Raw genomic sequence first — 21,827 nt, 5'->3', positions numbered from 1 at the left:
TCCCTCTGAACCAGTCTTTAGAAAGAGAGACTGGAGAGGAAGCATGCAATTGATCATTCGAAGAATAGGGCATCAAAACAAAGACTATTTGGGGGAATAGGAATTATCCAGTGAAGCCTTACTCCCTAAATCATTCACTGAACCTCTTGACAATTTGGGATAACATGCTGGCTGGAGCTTGAATTGATGATAATGGAATTTGTTATGTGTCGAGCACTGTTCAAAGTGGTAGGGTAGATAAAACCTAATTGGCTCAGATACAGTCCCTGTGCCACATAATAATAATAATAATGATGGCATTTCTTAAGCGCTTACTATGTGCTGAGCACTGTTCTAAGTGTTGGGGGTTCACAGTCCCAGTGGGATGGAGATGTATTGCATTTAAATTTTACAGGTGAGGAAACTGAGGCACAGGGAATTTATGTGCCTTGACCATGATCACTCTGGAGACAAAGTGTCAGAGTCAGGAGAACCCAGAACCTCCATGCTGCTTCACTCTTCTAAATGTTTCTCAGTTCTGCTGCTATAGGTCCCAAGCCTCATGTCTGGTGGTGACTAGCATAGTTCCCAAGATATTTTGCATATTGCCATAATCCTGTTCTCTATCAACCTATTCACCTCTGGGTTAACTAAGTAAACCCAGTAAGCTCTGCCCTGATCCCACCAGACAAACAGATCACCATGGTATAGCCAAGCATTAACTGATGGCAAATACAGACTCTGCCAATGGACAAGCTTGGCAGAGAGCAGACTGGAACTCTCAGTATAACCTGCCCTCCAAAACGGATGTTCTAATTCTGCCATTAAGATCACAGAACTGAAAAATCATTATAAATGGCTCACATACTGTTGAAAGCTCTGCCAGGCTTTTAATCTCTGAATTTGTTAAGCTAAAACCAACTGAAGTGAGTTCTCAATTTATGATTTGTGTCATCTTGTTTCTTTCTCTCCTGTTCCCCCTTCCCTTTTTCTTTCTAGTACGCCATTTGGACAGCAATCTGGGTAACCTGGAATGTCTTCATTATCTGTTTTTACTTAGAGGTGGGAGGACTTTCAAAGGTGAGTAAAGGGAGAGAGTGGAGAGGAGAACGGAGAGGGGGAGGAGGGGGAGAGGAAGGAGGGGGCTCAGTCTGGGAAGGCCTCCTGGAGGAGGTGAGCTCTCAGTAGGGCCTTGAAAGGAGGAAGAGAGCTAGCTTGGCGGATGTGTACTAAGCACTTAGTACAGTGCTCTGCACACAGTAAGCACTCAATAAATATGATTGATGATGATGTGGGGACGGGGGACATTCCAGGCCAGGGGGTGTATGGCTGATGTGTAGCGGGACAAAAGCAAAGTAAAATTGAGGAGCTAGATGTTCCCCAATACTGCAGGTGCGAGATCCAATTTTTCTTCATAAAACCGAGTAACTAAGCAGAAGCCATCATGAGGCCAAAATGAAAGGGTTCTGCTGAAGCGGTAGCAAGCCGAGACTAGATGGCTCCATCTTCACGCCTCCTAAAGATGATTTCTTACTTTGTCATTGGCAGGCATTGACTGAAAACGTTTGTCTGTGGGGTGTGATGAAACCAATCCAATAATCTGTTTTTAACGCCCAACTCCTCCTCAAAACTCCTTGTGGGCGGGGGTCCCATCTACCAACTCTGTTGGAGTGTACCCTCCCTAGCGTTTTGTACAGGGCTCTCCACAAAGCAAGCGAGCGCTCAGTACATACCAGAGATCAATCGATAACCATGGATAGATAAGCAGTATGGCATAGGGTTAGGGCACGGGCCTGGGAGTCACAGGGTTTGCTGCCATTTGTCTGCTGCATGGTATTAGGGCACGGGACTGGGAGTCACGAGGTTTGCTGCCATTTGTCTGCTGCATGGGGATAGGGCACGGGCCTGGGAGTCACAAGGTTTGCTGCCTAGTACAGTGCTCTGCACACAGTAAACGCTCAATAAATATGCATGAATGTATTCAGGAGGCCTTCCCAGACTGAGCCCCCTCCTCCCCATCCCCCCCACCTTACCTCCTTCCCCTCCCCACAGCACCTGTATATATGTTTGTCCGTATTGATTACGCTATGTATTTTATTTGTACATATTCTATTTATTTTATTTGGTTAATACGTTTTGTTTTGTTGTCTGTCTCCCCCTTCTAGACTGTGAGCCTGCTGTTGGGTAGGGACCATCTCTATATGTTGCCGACTTGTACTTCCCAAGAGCTTAGTACAGTGCTCTGCACACAATAAGTGCTCAATAAATACGCATGAATGAATGAATGAATTTGTCTGCTGCATGGGGATAGGGCACAGGCCTGGGAGTCAGGAGGTTTGCTGCCATTTGTCTGCTGCACGGGGATAGAGCACGGGCCTGGGAGTCACAAGGTTTGCTGCCATTTGTCTGCTGCATGGGGATAGGGCACGGACCTGGGAGTCACAAGGTTTGCTGCCTAGTACAGTGCTCTGCACACAGTAAGAACTCAATAAGTACGCATCAATGAATTCAGGAGGCCTTCCCAGACTGAGCCCCCTCCTCCCCATCCCCCCCACCTTACCTCCTTCCCCTCCCCACAGCACCTGTATTTATGTTTGTCCATATTGATTACTCTATGTATTTTATTTGTACATATTTATTCTATTTATTTTATTTGGTTAATATGTTTTGTTTTGTTGTCTGTCTCCCCCTTCTAGACTGAGAGCCCATTGTTGGGTAGGGACCATCTCTATATGTTGCCGACTTGTACTTCCCAAGCGCTTAGTACAGTGCTCTGCACACTGTAAGCGCTCAATAAATACGCATGAATGAATGAATGAATTTGTCTGCTGCATGGGGATAGGGCACGGGCCTGGGAGTCAGGAGGTTTGCTGCCATTTGTCTGCTGCATGGGGATAGGGCACGGGCCTGGGAGTCACAAGGTTTGCTGCCTAGTACAGTGCTCTGCACACAGTAAGCGCTCAATAAATACGCATGAATGAATTCAGGAGGCCTTCCCAGACTGAGCCCCCCCCCCCCATCCCCCCCGCCGTACCTCCTTTCCCTCCCCACAGCACCTGTATATGTGTTTGTCCGTATTTATCACTCTATTTTATTCGTACATATTTATTTTATTTATTTCATTTGTTTAATATGTTTTGTTTTGTTGTCTGTCTCCCCCTTCTAGACTGTGAGCCCGCTGTTGGGTAGGGACCATCTCTATATGTTGCCGACTTGTACTTTCCAAGCGCTTAGTACAGTGCTCTGCACACAGTAAGCGCTCAATAAATATGCATGAATGAATGAATGAATTTGTCTGCTGCATGGGGATAGGGCACGGGCCTGAGAGTCACAAGGTTTGCTGCCATTTGTCTGCTGCATGGGGATAGGGCATGGGCCAGGGAGTCACAAGGTTTGCTGCCTAGTACAGTGCTCTGCACACACTAAGCGCTCAATAAATACGCATGAATGAATTCAGGAGGCCTTCCCAGACTGAGCTCCCTCCTCCCCATCCCCCCTGCCTTACTTCCTACCCCTCCCCACAGCACCTGTATATATGTTTGTCCGTATTTATTACTCTATTTTATTTGTACATATTTATTCTATTTATTTTATTTGGTCAATATGTTTTGTTTTGTTGTCTGTCTCCACCTTCTAGACTGTGAGCCCGCAGTTGGGTAGGGACCGTCTCTATATGTTGCCGACTTGTACTTCCCAAGCACTTAGTACAGTGCTCTGCACACTGTAAGCGCTCAATAAATACGCATGAATGAATGAATGAATTTGTCTGCTGCATGGGGATAGGGCAGGGGCCTGGGAGTCACAAGGTTTGCTGCCATTTGTCTGCTGCATGGGGATAGGGCAGGGGCCTGGGAGTCACAAGGTTTGCTGCCTAGTACAATGCTCTGCATACAGTAAGCACTCAATAAATACGCATGAATGAATTCAGGAGGCCTTCCCAGACTGAGCCCCCTCCTCCCCATCCCCCCGCCTTACCTCCTTCCCCTCCCCACATCACCTGTATATATGTTTGTCCATATTGATTGCTCTATTCATTTTATTTGTACATAATTATTCTATTTATTTTATTTGGTTAATATGTTTTGTTTTGTTGTCTGTCTCCCCCTTCTAGACTGTGAGCCCGTTGTTGGGTAGGGACCGTCTCTATATGTTGCCGACTTGTACTTCCCAAGCGCTTAGTACAGTGCTCTGCACACCGTAAGCGGTCAATAAATACGCATGAATGAATTTGTTTGCTGCATGGGGATAGGGCACGGGCCTGGGAGTCAGGAGGTTTGCTGCCATTTGTCTGCTGCATGGGGATAGGGCACGGGCCAGGGAGTCACAAGGTTTGCTGCCTAGTACAGTGCTCTGCACACAGTAAGCGCTCAATAAATACGCATTAATGAAGTCAGGAGGCCTTCCCAGAATGAGTCCCCTCCTCCTCATATCCCCCGCCTTACCTCCTTCCCCTCCCCACAGCACCTGTATATATGTTTGTCCGTAGTGATTACTCTATGTATTTTATTTGTACATATTTATTCATTTTATTTGGTTAATTTGTTTTGTTTTGTTGTCTGTCTCCCCCTTCTAGACTGTGAGCCCGCTGTTGGGCAGGGACCGTCTCTATATGTTGCCGACTTGTACTTCCCAAGCGCTTAGTACAGTGCTCTGCACACCGTAAGCGCTCAATAAATACGCATGAATGAATGAGTGAATTTGTCTGCTGCATGGGGATAGGGCACGGGCCTGGGAGTCAGGAGGTTTGCTGCCATTTGTCTGCTGCTTGGGCACAGGGCACGGGCCAGGGAGTCACAAGGTTTGCTGCCTAGTACAGTGCTCTGCACACAGTAAGCGCTCAATAAATACGCATTAATGAAGTCAGGAGGCCTTCCCAGAATGAGTCCCCTCCTCCTCATATCCCCCGCCTTACCTCCTTCCCCTCCCCACAGCACCTGTATATATGTTTGTCCGTAGTGATTACTCTATGTATTTTATTTGTACATATTTATTCTATTTATTTTATTTGGTTAATTTGTTTTGTTTTGTTGTCTGTCTCCCCCTTCTAGACTGTGAGCCCGCTGTTGGGCAGGGACCGTCTCTATATGTTGCCGACTTGTACTTCCCAAGCGCTTAGTACAGTGCTCTGCACACCGTAAGCGCTCAATAAATACGCATGAATGAATGAGTGAATTTGTCTGCTGCATGGGGATAGGGCACGGGCCTGGGAGTCAGGAGGTTTGCTGCCATTTGTCTGCTGCTTGGGCACAGGGCACGGGCCAGGGAGTCACAAGGTTTGCTGCCTAGTACAGTGCTCTGCACACAGTAAGCGCTCAATAAATACACATGAATGAATTCAGGAGGCCTTCCCAGACTGAGTCCCCTCCTTCCCATCCCCCCCGCCTTACCTCCTTCCCCTCCCCACAGCACCTGTATATATGTTTGTCCGTATTGATTACTCTATGTATTTTATTTGTACATATTTATTCTATTTATATTATTTGGTTAATATTTTTTTGTTTTGTTGTCTGTCTCCCCCTTCTAGACTGTGAGCCCGCTGTTGGGTAGGGACCGTCTCTATATGTTGCCGACTTGTACTTCCCAAGCGCTTAGTACAGTGCTCTGCACACAGTAAGCGCTCAATAAATATGCATGAATGAATGAATGAATTTGTCTGCTGCATGGGGATAGGGAAGGGGCCTGGGAGTCACAAGGTTTGCTGCCATTTGTCTGCTGCATGGGGATAGGACACGGGCCTGGGAGTCACAGGGTTTGCTGCCATTTGTCTGCTGCATGGGGATAGGGCACGGGCCTGGAAGTCACAAGGTTTGCTGCCTAGTACAATGCTCTGCACACAGTAAGCGCTCAATAAATACGCATGAATGAATTCAGGAGGCCTTCCCAGACTGAGCCCCCTCCTCCCCATCCCCCCACCTTACCTCCTTCCCCTCCCCACAGCACCTGTATATTTGTTCGTATTTATTACTCTATGTATTTTATTTGTACATATTTATTCTATTTATTTTATTTGGTTAATATGTTTTGTTTTGTTGTCTGTCTCCCCCTTCTAGACTGTGAGCCCGCTGTTGGGTAGGGACCGTGTCTATATGTTGCCGACTTGTACTTCCCAAGTGCTTTAGTACAGTGCTCTGCACACAGTAAGCGCTCAATAAATATACATGAATGAATGAATGAATATGTCTGCTGCATGGGGATAGGGCACCAGCCTGGGAGTCAGGAGGTTTGCTGCCATTTGTCTGCTGCATGGGGATAGGGCATGGGCCTGGGAGTCACAAGGTTTGCTGCCTAGTACAGTGCTCTGCACACAGTAAGCGTTCAATAAATACGCATGAATGAATGAATGAATTTGTCTGCTGCATGGGGATAGGGCACGGGCCTGGGAGTCAGGAGGTTTGCTGCTATTTGTCTGCTGCATGGGGATAGGGCACGGGCCTGGGAGTCACAGGGTTTGCTGCCATTTGTCTGCTGCATGGGGATAGGGCACGGGCCTGGAAGTCACAAGGTTTGCTGCCTAGTACAATGCTCTGCACACAGTAAGCGCTCAATAAATACGCATGAATGAATTCAGGAGGCCTTCCCAGACTGAGCCCCCTCCTCCCCATCCCCCCCCGCCTTACCTCCTTCCCCTCCCCACAACACCTGTATATATGTTTGTCCGTAGTGATTACTCTATGTATTTTATTTGTACATATTTATTCTATTTATTTCATTTGGTTAATATGTTTTGTTTTGTTGTCTGTCTCCCCCTTCTAGACTGTGAGCCCGCTGTTGGGTAGGGACCGTCTCTATATGTTGCCGACTTGTACTTTCCAAGCGCTTAGTACAGTGGTCTGCACACAGTAAGCGCTCAATAAATACGCATGAATGAATGAATGAATTTGTTTGCTGCATGGGGATAGGGCACGGGCCTGGGAGTCAGGAGGTTTGCTGCCATTTGTCTGCTGCATGGGGATAGAGCACGGGCCTGGGAGTCACAAGGTTTGCTGCCTAGTACAGTGCTCTGCACACAGTAAGCGCTCAATAAATACGCATTAATGAATTCAGAAGGCCTTCCCAGACTGATCCCCCTCCTCCCCATCCCCCCCCGCCTCACCTTCTTCCCCTCCCCACAGCACCTGTATATATGTTTGTTCGTATTTATTACTCTATTTTATTTGTACATATTTATTCTACTTATTTTATTTGGTTAATATGTTTTGTTTTGTTGTCTGTCTCCCCCTTCTAGATTGTGAGCCCGCTGTTGGGTAGGGACCGTCTCTATATGTTGCCGACTTGTACTTTCCAAGCGCTTAGTACAGTGCTCTGCACACCATAAGCGCTCAATAAATATGCATGAATGAATGAATGAATTTGTCTGCTGCATGGGGATAGGGCACGGGCCTGGGAGTCACAAGGTTTGCTGCCATTTGTCTGCTGCATGGGGATAGGGCATGGACCTGGGAGTCACAAGGTTTGCTGCCTAGTACAGTGCTCTGCACACAGTAAGCGCTCAATAAATACACATGAATGAATTCAGGAGGCCTTCCCAGACTGAGCCCCCTCCTCCCCATCCCCCCTGCCTTACCTCCTTCCCCTCCCCACAGCACCTGTATATATGTTTGTTCGTATTTATTACTCTATTTCATTTGTACATATTTATTCTATTAATTTTATTTGGTTAATATGTTTTGTTTTGTTGTCTGTCTCCCCCTTCTAGACTGTGAGCCCACTGTTGGGTAGGGACCGTCTCTATATGTTGCCGACTTGTACTTCCCAAGCGCTTAGTACAGTGCTCTGCACACCGTAAGCGCTCAATAAATATGCATGAATGAATGAATGAATTTGTCTGCTGCATTGGGATAGGGCATGGGCCTGGGAGTCACAAGGTTTGCTGCCATTTGTCTGCTGCATGGGGATAGGGCACGGACCTGGGAGTCACAAGGTTTGCTGCCTAGTACAGTGCTCTGCACACAGTAAGTGCTCAATAAATACACATGAATGAATTCAGGAGGCCTTCCCAGACTGAGCCCCCTCCTCCCCATCCCCCCCGCCTTACCTCCTTCCGCTCCCCACAGCACCTGTATATATGTTTGTCCATATTGATTACCCTGTTTTATTTGTACATATTTATTCTATTTATTTTATTTGGTTAATATATTTTGTTTTGTTGTCTTCCTCCCCCTTCTAGACTGTAAGCCCGCTGTTGGGTAGGGACCGTCTCTATATGTTGCCGACTTGTACTTCCCAAGTGCTTAGTACAGTGCTCTGCACACCGTAAGCGCTCAATAAATATGCATGAATGAATGAATGAATTTGTCTGCTGCATGGGGATAGGGCACGGGCCTGGGAGTCACAGGGTTTGCTGCCTAGTACAGTGCTCTGCACACAGTAAGCGCTCAATAAATACGCATGAATGAATTCAGGAGGCCTTCCCAGACTGAGCACCCTCCTCCCCATCCCCCCCGCCTTACCTCCTTCCCCTCCCCACAACACCTGTATATATGTTTGTCCGTATTTATTACTCTCTGTATTTTATTTGAACATATTTATTCTATTTATTTCATTTGGTTAATATGTTTTGTTTTGTTGTCTGTCTCCCCCTTCTAGACTGTGAGCCCGCTGTTGGGTAGGGACCGTCTCTATATGTTGCCGACTTGTACTTTCCAAGCGCTTAGTACAGTGGTCTGCACACAGTAAGCGCTCAATAAATACGCATGAATGAATGAATGAATTTGTTTGCCGCATGGGGATAGGGCACGGGCCTGGGAGTCAGGAGGTTTGCTGCCATTTGTCTGCTGCATGGGGATAGGGCACGGGCCTGGGAGTCACAAGGTTTGCTGCCTAGTACAGTGCTCTGCACACAGTAAGCGCTCAATAAATACACATGAATGAATTCAGGAGGCCTTCCCAGACTGAGCCCCCTCCTCCCCATCCCCCCCGCCTTACCTCCTTCCCCTCCCCACAGCACCTGTATATATGTTTGTTCGTATTTATTACTCTATTTTATTTGTACATATTTATTCTATTAATTTTATTTGGTTAATATGTTTTGTTTTGTTGTCTGTCTCCCCCTTCTAGACTGTGAGCCCACTGTTGGGTAGGGACCGTCTCTATATGTTGCCGACTTGTACTTCCCAAGCGCTTAGTACAGTGCTCTGCACACCGTAAGCGCTCAATAAATATGCATGAATGAATGAATGAATTTGTCTGCTGCATGGGGATAGGGCATGGGCCTGGGAGTCACAAGGTTTGCTGCCATTTGTCTGCTGCATGGGGATAGGGCACGGACCTGGGAGTCACAAGGTTTGCTGCCTAGTACAGTGCTCTGCACACAGTAAGCGCTCAATAAATATGCATGAATGAATTCAGGAGGCCTTCCCACACTGAGTCCCCTCCTCCCCATCCCCCCCGCCTTACCTCCTTCCCCTCCCCACAGCACCTGTAAATATGTTTGTCCGTATTTATTACTCTATGTATTTTATTAGTACATATTCTATTTATTTTATTTGGTTAATATGTTTTGTTTTGTTGTCTGTCTCCCCCTTCTAGACTGTGAGCCCGCTGTTGGGTAGGGACCGTCTCTATATGTTGCCGACTTGTACTTTCCAAGCGCTTAGTACAGTGCTCTGCACACAGTAAGCGCTCAATAAATATGAATGAATGAATGAATGAATGAATGAACGGAATGTTGTTTTGAACTGCAGGGAAACTGAAAGAAATCTTGATTTTGTAATTAAGAAGAAGTGGGACACCGATCATGTGGCTCTCATTAAATTTTAGATTGCAGAGCAAAGGAGAGCTAATTCTGTTTTGTTCTGTTAAAGGAAAATTGTGCCCCTCTATTCTTTGTGTTGAAAGCAGTTAGAAACATTTGCGAAACCAAAGTGAATTTCTCTGACTTTTCAGAAGCAGCTCTATTGGGTACATTTAAAAATCGTAATTCATAACAGATAAGGAAGGCTCAAAAGCAAAGAATAAGAGGTTGACTCATACCAAACAGAGCATTTGAATAAAAACTCATCTCAGTGACATCTCTTATGCTAACTGCATCACAAGATCCCACAGCTCTGGAAACTGAAGGCATGCAATATGTTTGTTGCATTTCATTATCACATTCTCATGGCCCAGTTATTATGTCACCATCTTGCATTCAGCAGGAGGGAAACAGCAGTGGTAGGAGGTAGAGAACAGGGATTGTATTCTAGTCCTTTCCGTCTTTTCCACAGAGCTTCTGCTTCACAAGAGTTGTGTTCGAAACTGTGCATATCTAACAGAGGACATTGCAGCATAGCTGCAGGGGGACTGACTCAGGATTAATGACACCAGGGAGTCACTAATTCTAAGGAAACTCTGAACTTAAGGCCAGGTAGCTTTGAGGAATATAACTGCCATCTAATTGGTCTGAGTTGACGTTAGAAAATTCAGGTCAAATATCATCTGTAGATGTCCGTTTAACTTGGATTATGTCTCACAGAGAGTGGCTTCCTACCTTCTTCCCCGGGTAGGATAAATGAGGTTCTTATTTGCATGGTGAGATCTCTCTTTCATAGTATGTAGTAAACCACTTTAATAAGCTCTTCCCACCAAGTGATTTCAGTCACCTCTCTTATTTTGATCATCTTTATGTAATGGCATTTATTAAGCGCTTACTATGTGCAGAGCACTGTTCTAAGCGCTGGGGAGGTTACAAGGTGATCAGGTTGTCCCACGTGGGGCTCACAGTCTTAATCCCCATTTGACAGATAAGGTAACTGAGGCACAGAGAAGTTAAGTGACTTGCCCAAAGTCACACAGTTGACAATTGGCAGAGCCGGGATCATCTTGAATTCTATCTTGGCTGTTACCAGTTTGACTTCAAAATGGAACCGCTAAAAATCTCCCTTTTAGTTCAGAGATATCCTTACCGTTATTCCTAGCATTATTATAGCTGCTAACATTAACATTTACTGTGTATCCAAAGTACTCTAGGCCAACTAAGAAATACATAAAATTGTCTTGGTATATCTTTACTTAAATAATTTTTACGCTGGTCCACGAAATCAGTGATGTATTAAATGTATGTTTAAAAGGCCTTTGAACAAAGTACCCTCATACACAGTAATAAAGTCTCCACAAATTAATTCCTTCCATTTCTTAATAAAAAGAGGTGGAATTGTATATACAAAACAATATTCTTATGTCTGATAATGAAATAAAGATGAAACTTTCCTTAAACAATGTGGATTTATCACCTTATCCTGTGATTTCAGTCATAATTCAAGTTTTTTGGCCCTTGAAGCACCTCTCACATTTTTTATTTCACTTAATACCTTAGCCAAGGCATTGAGTTGGTTTTGCCTCAAGTAACGTTTTGTCCCGTAGTCCTCTGCAGAGTTCTTTGCTAGTGCTGAGGTTTGCTGGTTTAGCATTACTCATCTGCCTATCCCTTCTTCCTCTGCTTTCACAAAAAGTTACTTTGATGGCTGAAAGCTTTGATTTTCATTTTTAATGTGTTTCTCCCAAATTGGAGGATAGCATGTGTTAGTTTGAGAAATCATACACTTAAATAACAACCTTGCATGCAAATGGCATCATTTGCCAGATGAAGACAGACCAGGTTTTTAAAACAAATATAGAAATTTACAAGTTTGGTGATTTTTATTTGAAAATTTATGGGTTGGAGAGGCGATTAAACAAATCATGTTTCAAAACTTTTGAAGTGATTTTAATCAGGGGTCAAAGGTAAAAGGGAAAACACTGAGTAAAACATTTTAGGAGCCACTTTCCTGAATCTGGTTCCAGGAAACTAGCAAAACCTGGAAGCTCCACTCTGTCATATAACAAATAACTGAAAATCAAACAATTGAATGACAATTAACAGATCAATTGCCTAATGTTCAGTTTAAATCATCCAATCTTTAATGGTATTGATTGCCACCTATCCATAATGCTAATAATTACCCAGCAACCCTAACTCAAACCCTTACCCTAATGAGGTTTTTCATATGATTGAGGGAACTAATTTTGATGTTGATTTTTGAAAACACTGCTAATTCAATTTATTTTCCTCTCTGTATTTTTTTCTAGGGCACAGTGAACTGCCATAATATTTCGATATGTTGCTAGTTTGTTTGATTTAGCATATGCCCACTAGGCTATTTTAAATGCTTAGTAATAGGTATTGCCCTTTCTTTGTTTTTCCTCCATATAGTCAGTCTCAGGGAAATTGTTGTTTTAAATCCATTATACTCTAACAATAGCTAAAGATAACATTTTTAATGCATAGTGTGTTTTAAGCTATCATCTAAGGATGGGGTGTTCTGCACTGCTTTGCAATAATTAGTGAGACACGTCTCTCCTGGCTCTGAACATTCCTCCTAGGAAATAGACAATTCATATAGAAAGGCAGACATAAACAAAGAGAAATGATGTTGGTAACTGTCATAACATAGAAAGTGGGAATATACACTCTGCCAGGAGAAGCAGGGCTATATAAAGGATGGAAAAGGATTGGCTTATCAGTTATACAAATATGGCAGAAGAGAGAGTTGAGAGAAATAATCCTCTTTTGGTTTGGAGCCACAGTGAGGATTATGTCACGAGCGCTCAGCCATCAGATGCAAGCACCATGTTGACTGAGTGAAGGCAGCAGAACATTTACAAAGTCTCAACCCCTCTGCTTTGGTTACCAGATCTTTCTGTCTAGTGATTACAGGAAATGCAAAGAGATGTTTCTTTTTTATCACTGAATGTAACACGAAACACACCAGATGAAGCATTTACTAAGTTTGAATTTGGAAAGCTGTGGCTCCCCTAAATCTGTCACCTGGTTGATGGTAATGGAGAGAGATGCTGATGGGCCTGGAATGGAAGAGGAAAAATGTAGCACAAATCATGCCCAATAAAGATCTCCCTCCGATGCAGAAAGAAGTCTTTATTGCACAGAGAGTTTCAAGCAGGTAACTCTCCAGCTTAGAAAACCATTCCCTAAATGGATCATTAACATAAAGCAGAAAAATGATTTCCGTGAAAAAGTTACTGCTTTTCTTTCACACGCCAACAGCTTTGCATTTTAAAGCATCGACTCGGGTGTCTTCCTTTTCCTTCAGAAAGTCCTTTTAGAGTTTAGGTCTCTATACCAACCTGAAGGGTAGAACAGTTGCGTGGACACTTGAAGAAATGAGTGTGTGTCCTGCCCTGAATAGCCATTCGAAGGGAAGAATACAGTGTTCTGAGGCCATGACTTAATCTGACATCCTTGGGGCAGAAGATTGCCAAAACAACTTGGCTAGGTGTTTCTGGAGACAGATTACTCCAGGGTCCAGTGTGTAGTAAAACAAGTAGAGGTGAAGTGGGATCTCTTAGCACTCAACTGCCTTCAGGTCCTCTGGTGATGTTTGTTTCTTCAGGTAAATGGAGATGTGTTCTTAGGAGTCTAGGGACACTTAGCACTTCTAATTACATCAGTGATTGGGCTCTCTCGGTGGTAAGGAGACTTGGTTGATATATTGATATCTCTGTTGTGTTAACTATCGTGCCAAGACTCAGAAAATGTCGGAAGATTGAAAAAATGGAGATTTCTAGGAGATAGTGGCAGCTCTCTGTGGCTGAAATAGATAACTCATGAAGAGATGAGCTAGGTGAGCAGAAGGAAAAAAAACCTGAGCAGTTCTATTTTAACAAGCATATTAAGTTCCTGTGGAGGTGAAAATATGACTATTAAGCAAATTATGTGACTCAGTGGTAGGGAAAGTATTTTCAGAGAAAATTAGTGATACAGTAATACCAAGCTTTGGCTTATATGATTGTCCTCACAGCTAGGTTTTCTGCTTCCTTTCCTTAGATCTAGAACAATAGTGCTCAATCGTAGGCCCAGCAGGATAGGTGTAGATTGAATGCTGGCTCAACAACATATTGAATCCTGTGACTGCCCTGATCTTGCTGTGGGATATTGGGCCACTTAGCAGTAATAATAATAATAATAATAATAATAATAATAATAATAATAATAATATTTGTTAAGTGCCACGGTACAGGGGTAGATACAAGATAGTCAGGTTAGGAATAGTTGCCCAGCTCCCAGGCCTGTGCTCTTTCCCCCACCAACACACTCTGTGTCTCTGTTGTATCCCTCCCACATAAATAAGAATCAATATACAACCATAAAGGACCTGGAAAGGGAAGTTGTGGAAGTTGTACTGATAAGGGCTAGAATGGCTGATGGCTGAAGGCTTACTAGAGGAGATGGGATTTTAGGAGAGCTTTTAATATGAAAAGAGCTATGTTCTGTCATATTTGGTGAGAAAAGAAATTTCAGTTTAGGGGAACAAAGTAAGCAAGAGGGTGGGGGTGGGAGAGTTAAAAACAGGGTGTGCAGGCCACCTTGGAAGGAACAGAGCAAGCTGGAAAATAGGTGAATAGAGCAGAAAGGTAAGGTGGGACACGTTGGTGGAAAGCCTTGGAGCCAATGGCAAAGAGTTTCATTCGATGTGGAGAAACACAGGAAGTCAGTGGTGTGTTTTGAGGAGGGAAGGAAGGTAGCAATCAATCAATTGTATTTATTGAGCAATTACTGGAGTGAGAATTGAAGAATATGATCATGAAACTTGTCTTAGACTTGGAACAAGATACTAGCCAGAAGGGTAATAAAGTGGCCTGTGTTATGGCCAGAGTTCGTACAAGAGTGATAGCTGTTTGGATGGAATGGAAGAGGGAGACTCAGGTGATGTTCTGTTAGAAGAACTGGCAGGATTTGGCAGTAGGTTGAAAAGCTGAGAATGCAAGCTCTGGGTGTTACTGACTGAGGTAGGAAAGCAAAGGGGAATAGAGGGTGTAGGGGGAAAGTTGTGTAGTTCTATAGAAGACATACAGAGTTTGAGGCATTGGTGACACACCCATGTGGAGGTGTCCTAGAAGGAAGAAGAGGTTCGAGATTGCAGATCAGAGGAGAGGTAGAGTACATAGTGCTACCTTAAAGGACTCCAGCTGCTGGGCCCTTCCTAAACTGTAAAATGCCAATCAGACTTATGATGGATTCAGGCAGTTTCTGTGTCGACTCTCCTCAGTACTCATTAGGATGCTGGCAGCATCCTGTTGAAATATTGCATGATGGAGCCTGCAGTACAGCTGCTCTATATCATCTTAATTGGGTCTTGCACCATTTCTCTTCCTAGCTACTGCTTCTTTTTTTTTTTTTTCATTTTCCCTATGTCCATTTTAGAGGGATGACTCTGGACCAGAGGTACAGTAGCAAACACATATTCCCTTCCCCCTCTTACCTCACCAACCAGCTCCCAAGTACTATTATAAGGGTAATTTGGGGGGGGGGGGTGGTGAAATTGGTCTGTTTCCCATCATTCAAACCTCTAGAACAGTCTGGCTGTCAGACCTGCCTTTGGATAATAGTAGTAGTGCCATTTATTTAATGTCCACTTTGTGCAGTGCACTGTACTAGTGCTTGAGTAATACAGAGTAAAGAAGCAGCACATTCCCTGCCCACAAAAAGTTTACACTCTAATGGGGGAGACAATAAAAATATTTAGATAGCCTGGGAAATTATTTTCATTTGTAGGTCTGAAATAGAAAAATCTCATCAGGATCTTGCCTTCTGATTCCCATTCAGGAATTCTAGGTCTTTCTTGCTCATTGTGCTGTGTGACTACTTACCTTGAGAACTACTAGTCTACTCCAAGAGGTCACATGCTATATTTCCTCTCTGGTTCATGGCCATAAGGGCTTGGAGAGAGTTGGAGGAGTCAGCATGGCCTAGCAGATAGAGCCCAGGCCTGTGAGTTGGAAAGAGCTGGATTGTAATACTAACTCTTAGGGGAACTTGGGTGAGTCACTTCCCTTTTTTTAATGGTATTTGTTAAAGCACTTATGTGCCAGGCACTGTAATAATAATAATAATAATAATAATAACAATAATGATAATGGTATTTGTTACAAGCTTACGCTGGGGTAGATGCACTGTTATCAGGTTGGGCATAGTTCCTTGTCCCACATGGGGCACTCAGTCTTCATCCCCATTTTCCAGATGAGGGAACTGAAGCCCAGAGAAGTGAAGTGACTCACCCAAGCTCACACAGCAGACAAGTGGCAAAGTTGGGATTGGAACCCAGATCCTTCTGATTCCGAGGTTTGTGCTCTATCCACTAGACGAACCTGTTTCAGTTCTCTTATCAAGTAATGTAATAATAATAATAATGATGGTATTTGTTAAGCACTTACTATGTGCAAAGCACTGTTCTAAGCGCCGGGGGAATACAAGTTGATCAGGGTGTCCCACGTGGGGCTCACAGTCTTCATCCCCATTTTACAGATGAGGGAACTGAGGCACAGAGAAGTTAAGTGACCTGCTCAGAGTCACACAGCTGACAATTGGTGGAGCCGGGATTTGAACCCATGATCTCTGACTCCAAAGCCCGTGCTCTTTCCATGGAGCCATGCTGCTTCTCTAGTGTAATGTTCTTGACTCAGATCAAACTTGGCTCCTCAACTTGAGTAAATCATGAAACCAAGGTATTTGAGTCAATCATATAGCCAAGTTATTTGAGTCAATCAAATGATTGGGTTTGGCATTGAGTAAATCAAGTAACCAGGTAGTTGAGTTAATCAAACCACTGAGCTTGACTGGATTGAATCAGTTAACCAAGCCTGGAGTCAATCAACCCATCAGCCATACCCAGCATGGTGAAGCAGGTCTAAGCAAAGGGAAAGGTCAGAGAGAAGGGTAGACCAAAGCACAACCTTGATCACTGTGCTTCCACTGCTCACAGTTTTAATCCCCATTTTACATATGAGGTCACTGAGACTCAGAGAATTGAAGTGATTTGCCTAAGGTCACCCAGAAGACAAGCAGAGGAGCCAGGTTTAGAACCCAGGTCCTTCAGACTCCCAGGCCCACACTCTATCGACTAGCCACGTTGCTTCTCCTGCTAATCTTCCTTCCCCCTTTATAATCGGCATCGATCAGACTTCTATCTGGGAATGCAGTTCTCTGAGGAACCCCAAAGCTGAAGCGTGTTATGGAGTATTTGGAGGAACCAAAAGAGAATGATAGAAATGTTTAAAATAACATTTGAAGGTTAAATAAAAGAAAGATTAGAAGCAAGATTAAAAACAGGTTTCACTGCTTGGAGAATGTGAGAGGCCTTAATCACAGAACCCAAGGATGTGAAGAAATATCATATCTTCTAGATATCTTCTAGACCGTGAGCCCATTGTTGGGTAGGGATTGTCTCTATCTGTTCCTGAATTGTACTTCCCAAGCGCTTAGTACAGTGCTCTGCACACAGTAAGCACTCAATATGATTGATTGAATGAATGAATGAAGAGAAGATGGAGGATGCTCTGCTGATAAGGGGTTTTCAATCTTCTTCCAGCAGTGCTAGGGGGGATGAAAAGGCATAGTGAGTAGGCTGGCTTGAGAGAAACATATAGATGAATTGGGGTGTAATGGGAGAAGGGTGAGGGGGAAAGAGCTGATTGAGTGCCTAAAGCTGGTAGTTAGGAACTTTTAGTCAATATGCAGAGGAATAGATAACTACTGGAGGATTTTGAGGACTGAAGAGATATATGCAGAAAGATATATTAGAAAAATGATCTGGGTAGTAGATTGAACTATGGATTGAAGAGGGGAGAGACTGGAAGATAAGTCAGTGAGGTGGTTGATGTGGTAGTCAAGTTGGGATAAGATGGATGGAGAGGAAGGGGTGAATTCTAACAATGCTGAGGAAAAAGAACCAACAGAATTTGATTTATCCAGTCTCTTTTTTAGTCTTTCATAGTTGCCAGTAACTCTGGGCCTTTTTTATGTACGCTCATTCTCTAGATGCATAAATCCTTTTCTAGAAAGCATACCATCAAGGTCCTGGGAATGATGCTGTTGTGTGGGCTCCACCCTGGACTGCCATAAATCAATAGTTAATATAAAATGAACTTTTCATTACCTATAACATTTTACTTCCAAATAAACTGCAGAAACAACTGAAATCACATGTAATATTTTCCAGCCTTTAAAATGTGTATGCCATCTCTTATCCTCTGGTGATACAAAGTAAATGCAATCATATCTCAGTAAAAATGAGAAACTCATTATATGTAGGGGAAAAATTGTAACTATCATTTATATCTGAAGATGTCCAGAATATATATGCATCCTCAGGATCTGTACTCAAGATTCTTTAGGGACTCTCTGTCATTAATGCAAAAGTGAATTTTAATGGGTTGCCAGCAAGTGAAGAAGTGCAGCTGTCTCTGGTGATTTCTTGGATTCAGACCCTTAATAGACTAAACCTTCTGAGACCCCCAGGCTTTCATGCTATGTTTGAGTGATGCTGAGTGCAGTTTATTATACTTGGGAATGAAGGAAAGAGCCTGATCTGCTCTAACTAAAAATACCCTTGTGTATGACATTGTGGACCTATTATCCAGATCTGAGAGTTTTTTCATGCCTATCAACACCACTATTAGGAAATCAGAGCACTCCTCACCCTCCTTCCTCCTTTGGAACTGTGAAAAACCCTCCTCCAATTTCCCTTCCTCTGCAAGGAAGGAAAGCTATGGGAGGTTCCTTGTCTTCTTTGGGGTGACAAGAACCAGTGGCATTCTGAAAAGGGAAGTTGATGCTTCAGCGAAAGGAATGTTTCAAGGAAAAGACCCAGGTCCCTTGAGGGCTTACGAGAAGAGAATGCTGTGGAGAGATGTGGATGTCTGAAAAGGAGCAGGTATCATGCAGGAGTGAGGATACTCTCTCGAAAAGGACACAGATGAGGAAAGTGGTGAAAGAGAGGTGATTCTGGGTAGGGACATTAGCACACCACTAGCTCTTCCAGAAATATCCACATATTAGCAGAGGTTGGTCACAGCTGGCTAGGATAAACCATCATTGCCACTCTGAGAGACTACCCATTGTTTCCAGTTAGTGGAGAGCACTGTAAATCCGGGGTTTGCTTAAGGCAAGTACAGGGGCATCACTTCCTGCTTCCCTGATGAGTCTGAGGCAAGTCAGATAAAATAAAGAGTTCACAGGAACACGAGGGAAAACAGCTGGGAAAAAACAAATTCCCACCCTGTCTTCTATGCTTCACCACTAATCTCCATTAAAGCTGGTGCCATCATGCACTCTCCACACACAGCAGATGGATCCCTTCTGTTCTCTAATTATGCTGGCCACTTGGCAGCTCTCTATTTCTCAATTATTTACCTCTCCTCCAGCATGATTCTCATAGAGCATTTAATAAAAGGTCAGAACTGAATTCCAATGCCTGGGATAAGGAGGGTTTGAGGAATGTAGGGAAGTTGATAGAGGAATATTTTCAGGGAATTTTGAAGCCTGTATTTAATATTCCACAGGCTCTGCAGCTAAGGGTGTTTAATAAGGACCATAACGTATGGCTGACTAAAGCTTCTTTTTAAACTATCATTATTGGAACCACATTCAAAATGGCTGTTCATTTTGCTACTAGCTGTTCAGCTTAAATTGAAAGTGTGTAGTGGAGTTCAATCAGTCATTTTAAAAAACTGAGTCAGGATACCATGACTCAGGAGAGACTGGAGAGCTCTGAACATTTTGGCACTGACTGAATTGGATTCATAAAGAAGAGGCAAATTAATTTCAAGTACATCTCATTCTGCCAGAATGCATATTTTCACTGCATGTTTTGGCTAGAACATCATCAGGGAGTTAGGAAAATGTTCATCCAATGATGTGAACCTGTTTGAGCATGTGACTTTGGGTGCTGTGGGTATTTTCAAGTACCTAATCCTCTCATTTAGAAATAACTGGGTGTACTTTGGAATCTTCAATTCAGGTACTTAGTGATAGGTGACCAGCACTGTTTGTTGATGACAACTCGTGCTGAAGAGATGGTTCCGAGATGACTGTGAAGACTGCATACTTGGGATCAAACTTAGTTTTCTCTCTCCAGCCTATAAGCTTGTAACTGATATTCTGGGATCCTGATATTTAGTTTAGGATCTCTTGCTTATTGTTTTTATTCAGGCCAGAACATAGAGTAAGAAACCATGCCAGTTGGCTAGTCTTTTCTCCACAAACCTTCAATTCTATCAAAGATGGCCTGAGTTTTAAGTAGGCTGGAGAAGCAGAATATAGATGTTGTGGTTGTATTCCAAACCCTAACCTATAAACTACTTTCCTTTAGACCTACCCCAGTATTTTTTTAAACTCTGAGATGTGGGGCCAATGATAATTATCTTGGAAACTCCCATACAGGCCTCAATGCCCCTTTCAAAATACAAATAAATTGGAGTAAATCGGAAACTCCAGAAATAAGGTACAAGCATAGGTACCTCCAGTTCTCACCAAAATATTCCCTCAGTATCAATTCAATAAAGGACAGATTATGGTTTCTAAATGTAGAACAACTCTAGAGCATTTTTTCTGATTTCTAGGTTACACATGTTTTCTAGAATAATAGACATCCCTCCCTACTTAATAATAATGATAATGGCATTTAAATGCTTACTATGTGTCAGTCACTGTAGTAAGCACTGAGGTAGATACAAGAAAATTATTTTGGATGGGCTGTCCCACATTGGGCTCACAGTCTCAATCCCCATTTTACAGATGAGGTAACTGAGGCCCAGAGAAGAGAAGTGAGTTGCCCAGGGCCACCCCAGAGACAAGTGGCAGAGCCAGGATTAGATCTCATAGCCTTCTGACTCACAGGCCTGGGTTCTATTCACTATGCCATGATGCTTCTGTAGAAGAAAAAATTAACGAATAGATCTTAAAACGACCTGGAAGAAAGATGCAACAAGTCTTTCTGTTACTATTGAAGTGGTATTTCAGCAAAACCCTGAGCCTAAAACTCCCATGGATAAAAAAAAATAAGTAAAGGTTTAGGAGGTAAAGAGACGGAGAGAGTTAAAAATCACAGCCGGACAAAACATTATTTCACCTTCATCACCTCACTCTTTTCCAGTGCACAAGCCAAATTTAAATATTTTCTCTCTCAACTGGTATAAAATTAAAACAAGTGTAATGCTTTGATATTGGCATCTATTACTTCAAAGACAGTGACATCAGTACTTTCTTAGAGAAAAGACTTTGAGGCAAATAGGATTAAGCTATCTCACGTCTCATATTTGATATCAATAAAATATACCACTGTTTCCTCAAGGAAATAATTTCAAGTATTATGAAAATCTCAAGTCTTACCTCCTGGGAGTTATTAGTCTAGCCATCACTCATTATTTTAGGAATATTTCATATTCCACAGTCAACTGGGATCTATGACTCTCTCCTGAGATCGTGCTTGCTCTTTTGCTATTTCCCCATCTGCTACTATCCAACTCATGAATATACACATAAGTGTGTATATATATACATATGCATATATATAACACATTTATATTTGTATGTGTATGCCTTTCTTTTCCTCTCGATTCTTACTTCTCATCTTCTCTCTATATAAAAACAAAATTGCCAAAAGAACCCATTAGATTTTGGTGATTTGGGATGATTCTTTTAGTTGGGGTAGGAGTTATGGGGGAAGGCTATATTTCAGTGTTAGCTGCATGTGATATTGTGAGGTAGCCAATAGGTAACTTGTATTTTAAAGGGTCTGTTTGACAGGCAAATCATCTCTGGATGTTCAAGGAAGAGAACTATGAACACAAAGTCTTTTCACTGTTTTTACCTGGGATGAGAAATGGGGAATATAGAGATGTTCAAACCTGCCAGGTATTAATTGAGTAGAAGAAGTGGGAGTTGAGTCTCAGTGATGTGGTGATGGGAGATAAAAAGAGACAGGAGTTGGGGTGAAAGTTGGGACAGAGGAGTAGGATTTCATGATCAAATGGTTCCATTCCTTGCTGAGTTCCCAGTTTTCTCATCATCCACTCTTACTATAGAAGAACCCACA

General features: G+C 43.1%; 1 protein-coding gene across 4 annotated transcripts in view; it reads left to right on the top strand.

Annotated features, from left to right (window-relative positions):
• NKAIN4 (sodium/potassium transporting ATPase interacting 4) overlaps window positions 1-21,827 on the top strand; it is a 101,731-nt gene that overhangs the window by 44,239 nt on the left and 35,665 nt on the right. For all 4 annotated transcript variants that reach the window (XR_005452155.1, XM_038750662.1, XM_038750660.1 and 1 more), the window contains exon 3: window positions 979-1,059. Coding sequence is in view for 3 of the 4 variants with exons in the window: in XM_038750662.1 (XP_038606590.1) it covers window positions 979-1,059 (81 nt within the window). In the remaining variant the exon portion in view is untranslated. The remainder of the gene's footprint in view (window positions 1-978; window positions 1,060-21,827) is intronic.

This window comes from Tachyglossus aculeatus, chromosome 8 (assembly GCF_015852505.1).
Source record: "Tachyglossus aculeatus isolate mTacAcu1 chromosome 8, mTacAcu1.pri, whole genome shotgun sequence".
Lineage (NCBI taxonomy): Eukaryota > Metazoa > Chordata > Mammalia > Monotremata > Tachyglossidae > Tachyglossus > Tachyglossus aculeatus.
Note: the sequence above shows the minus strand (reverse complement) of the source record. Positions and strands in the feature narration are given on the sequence as shown.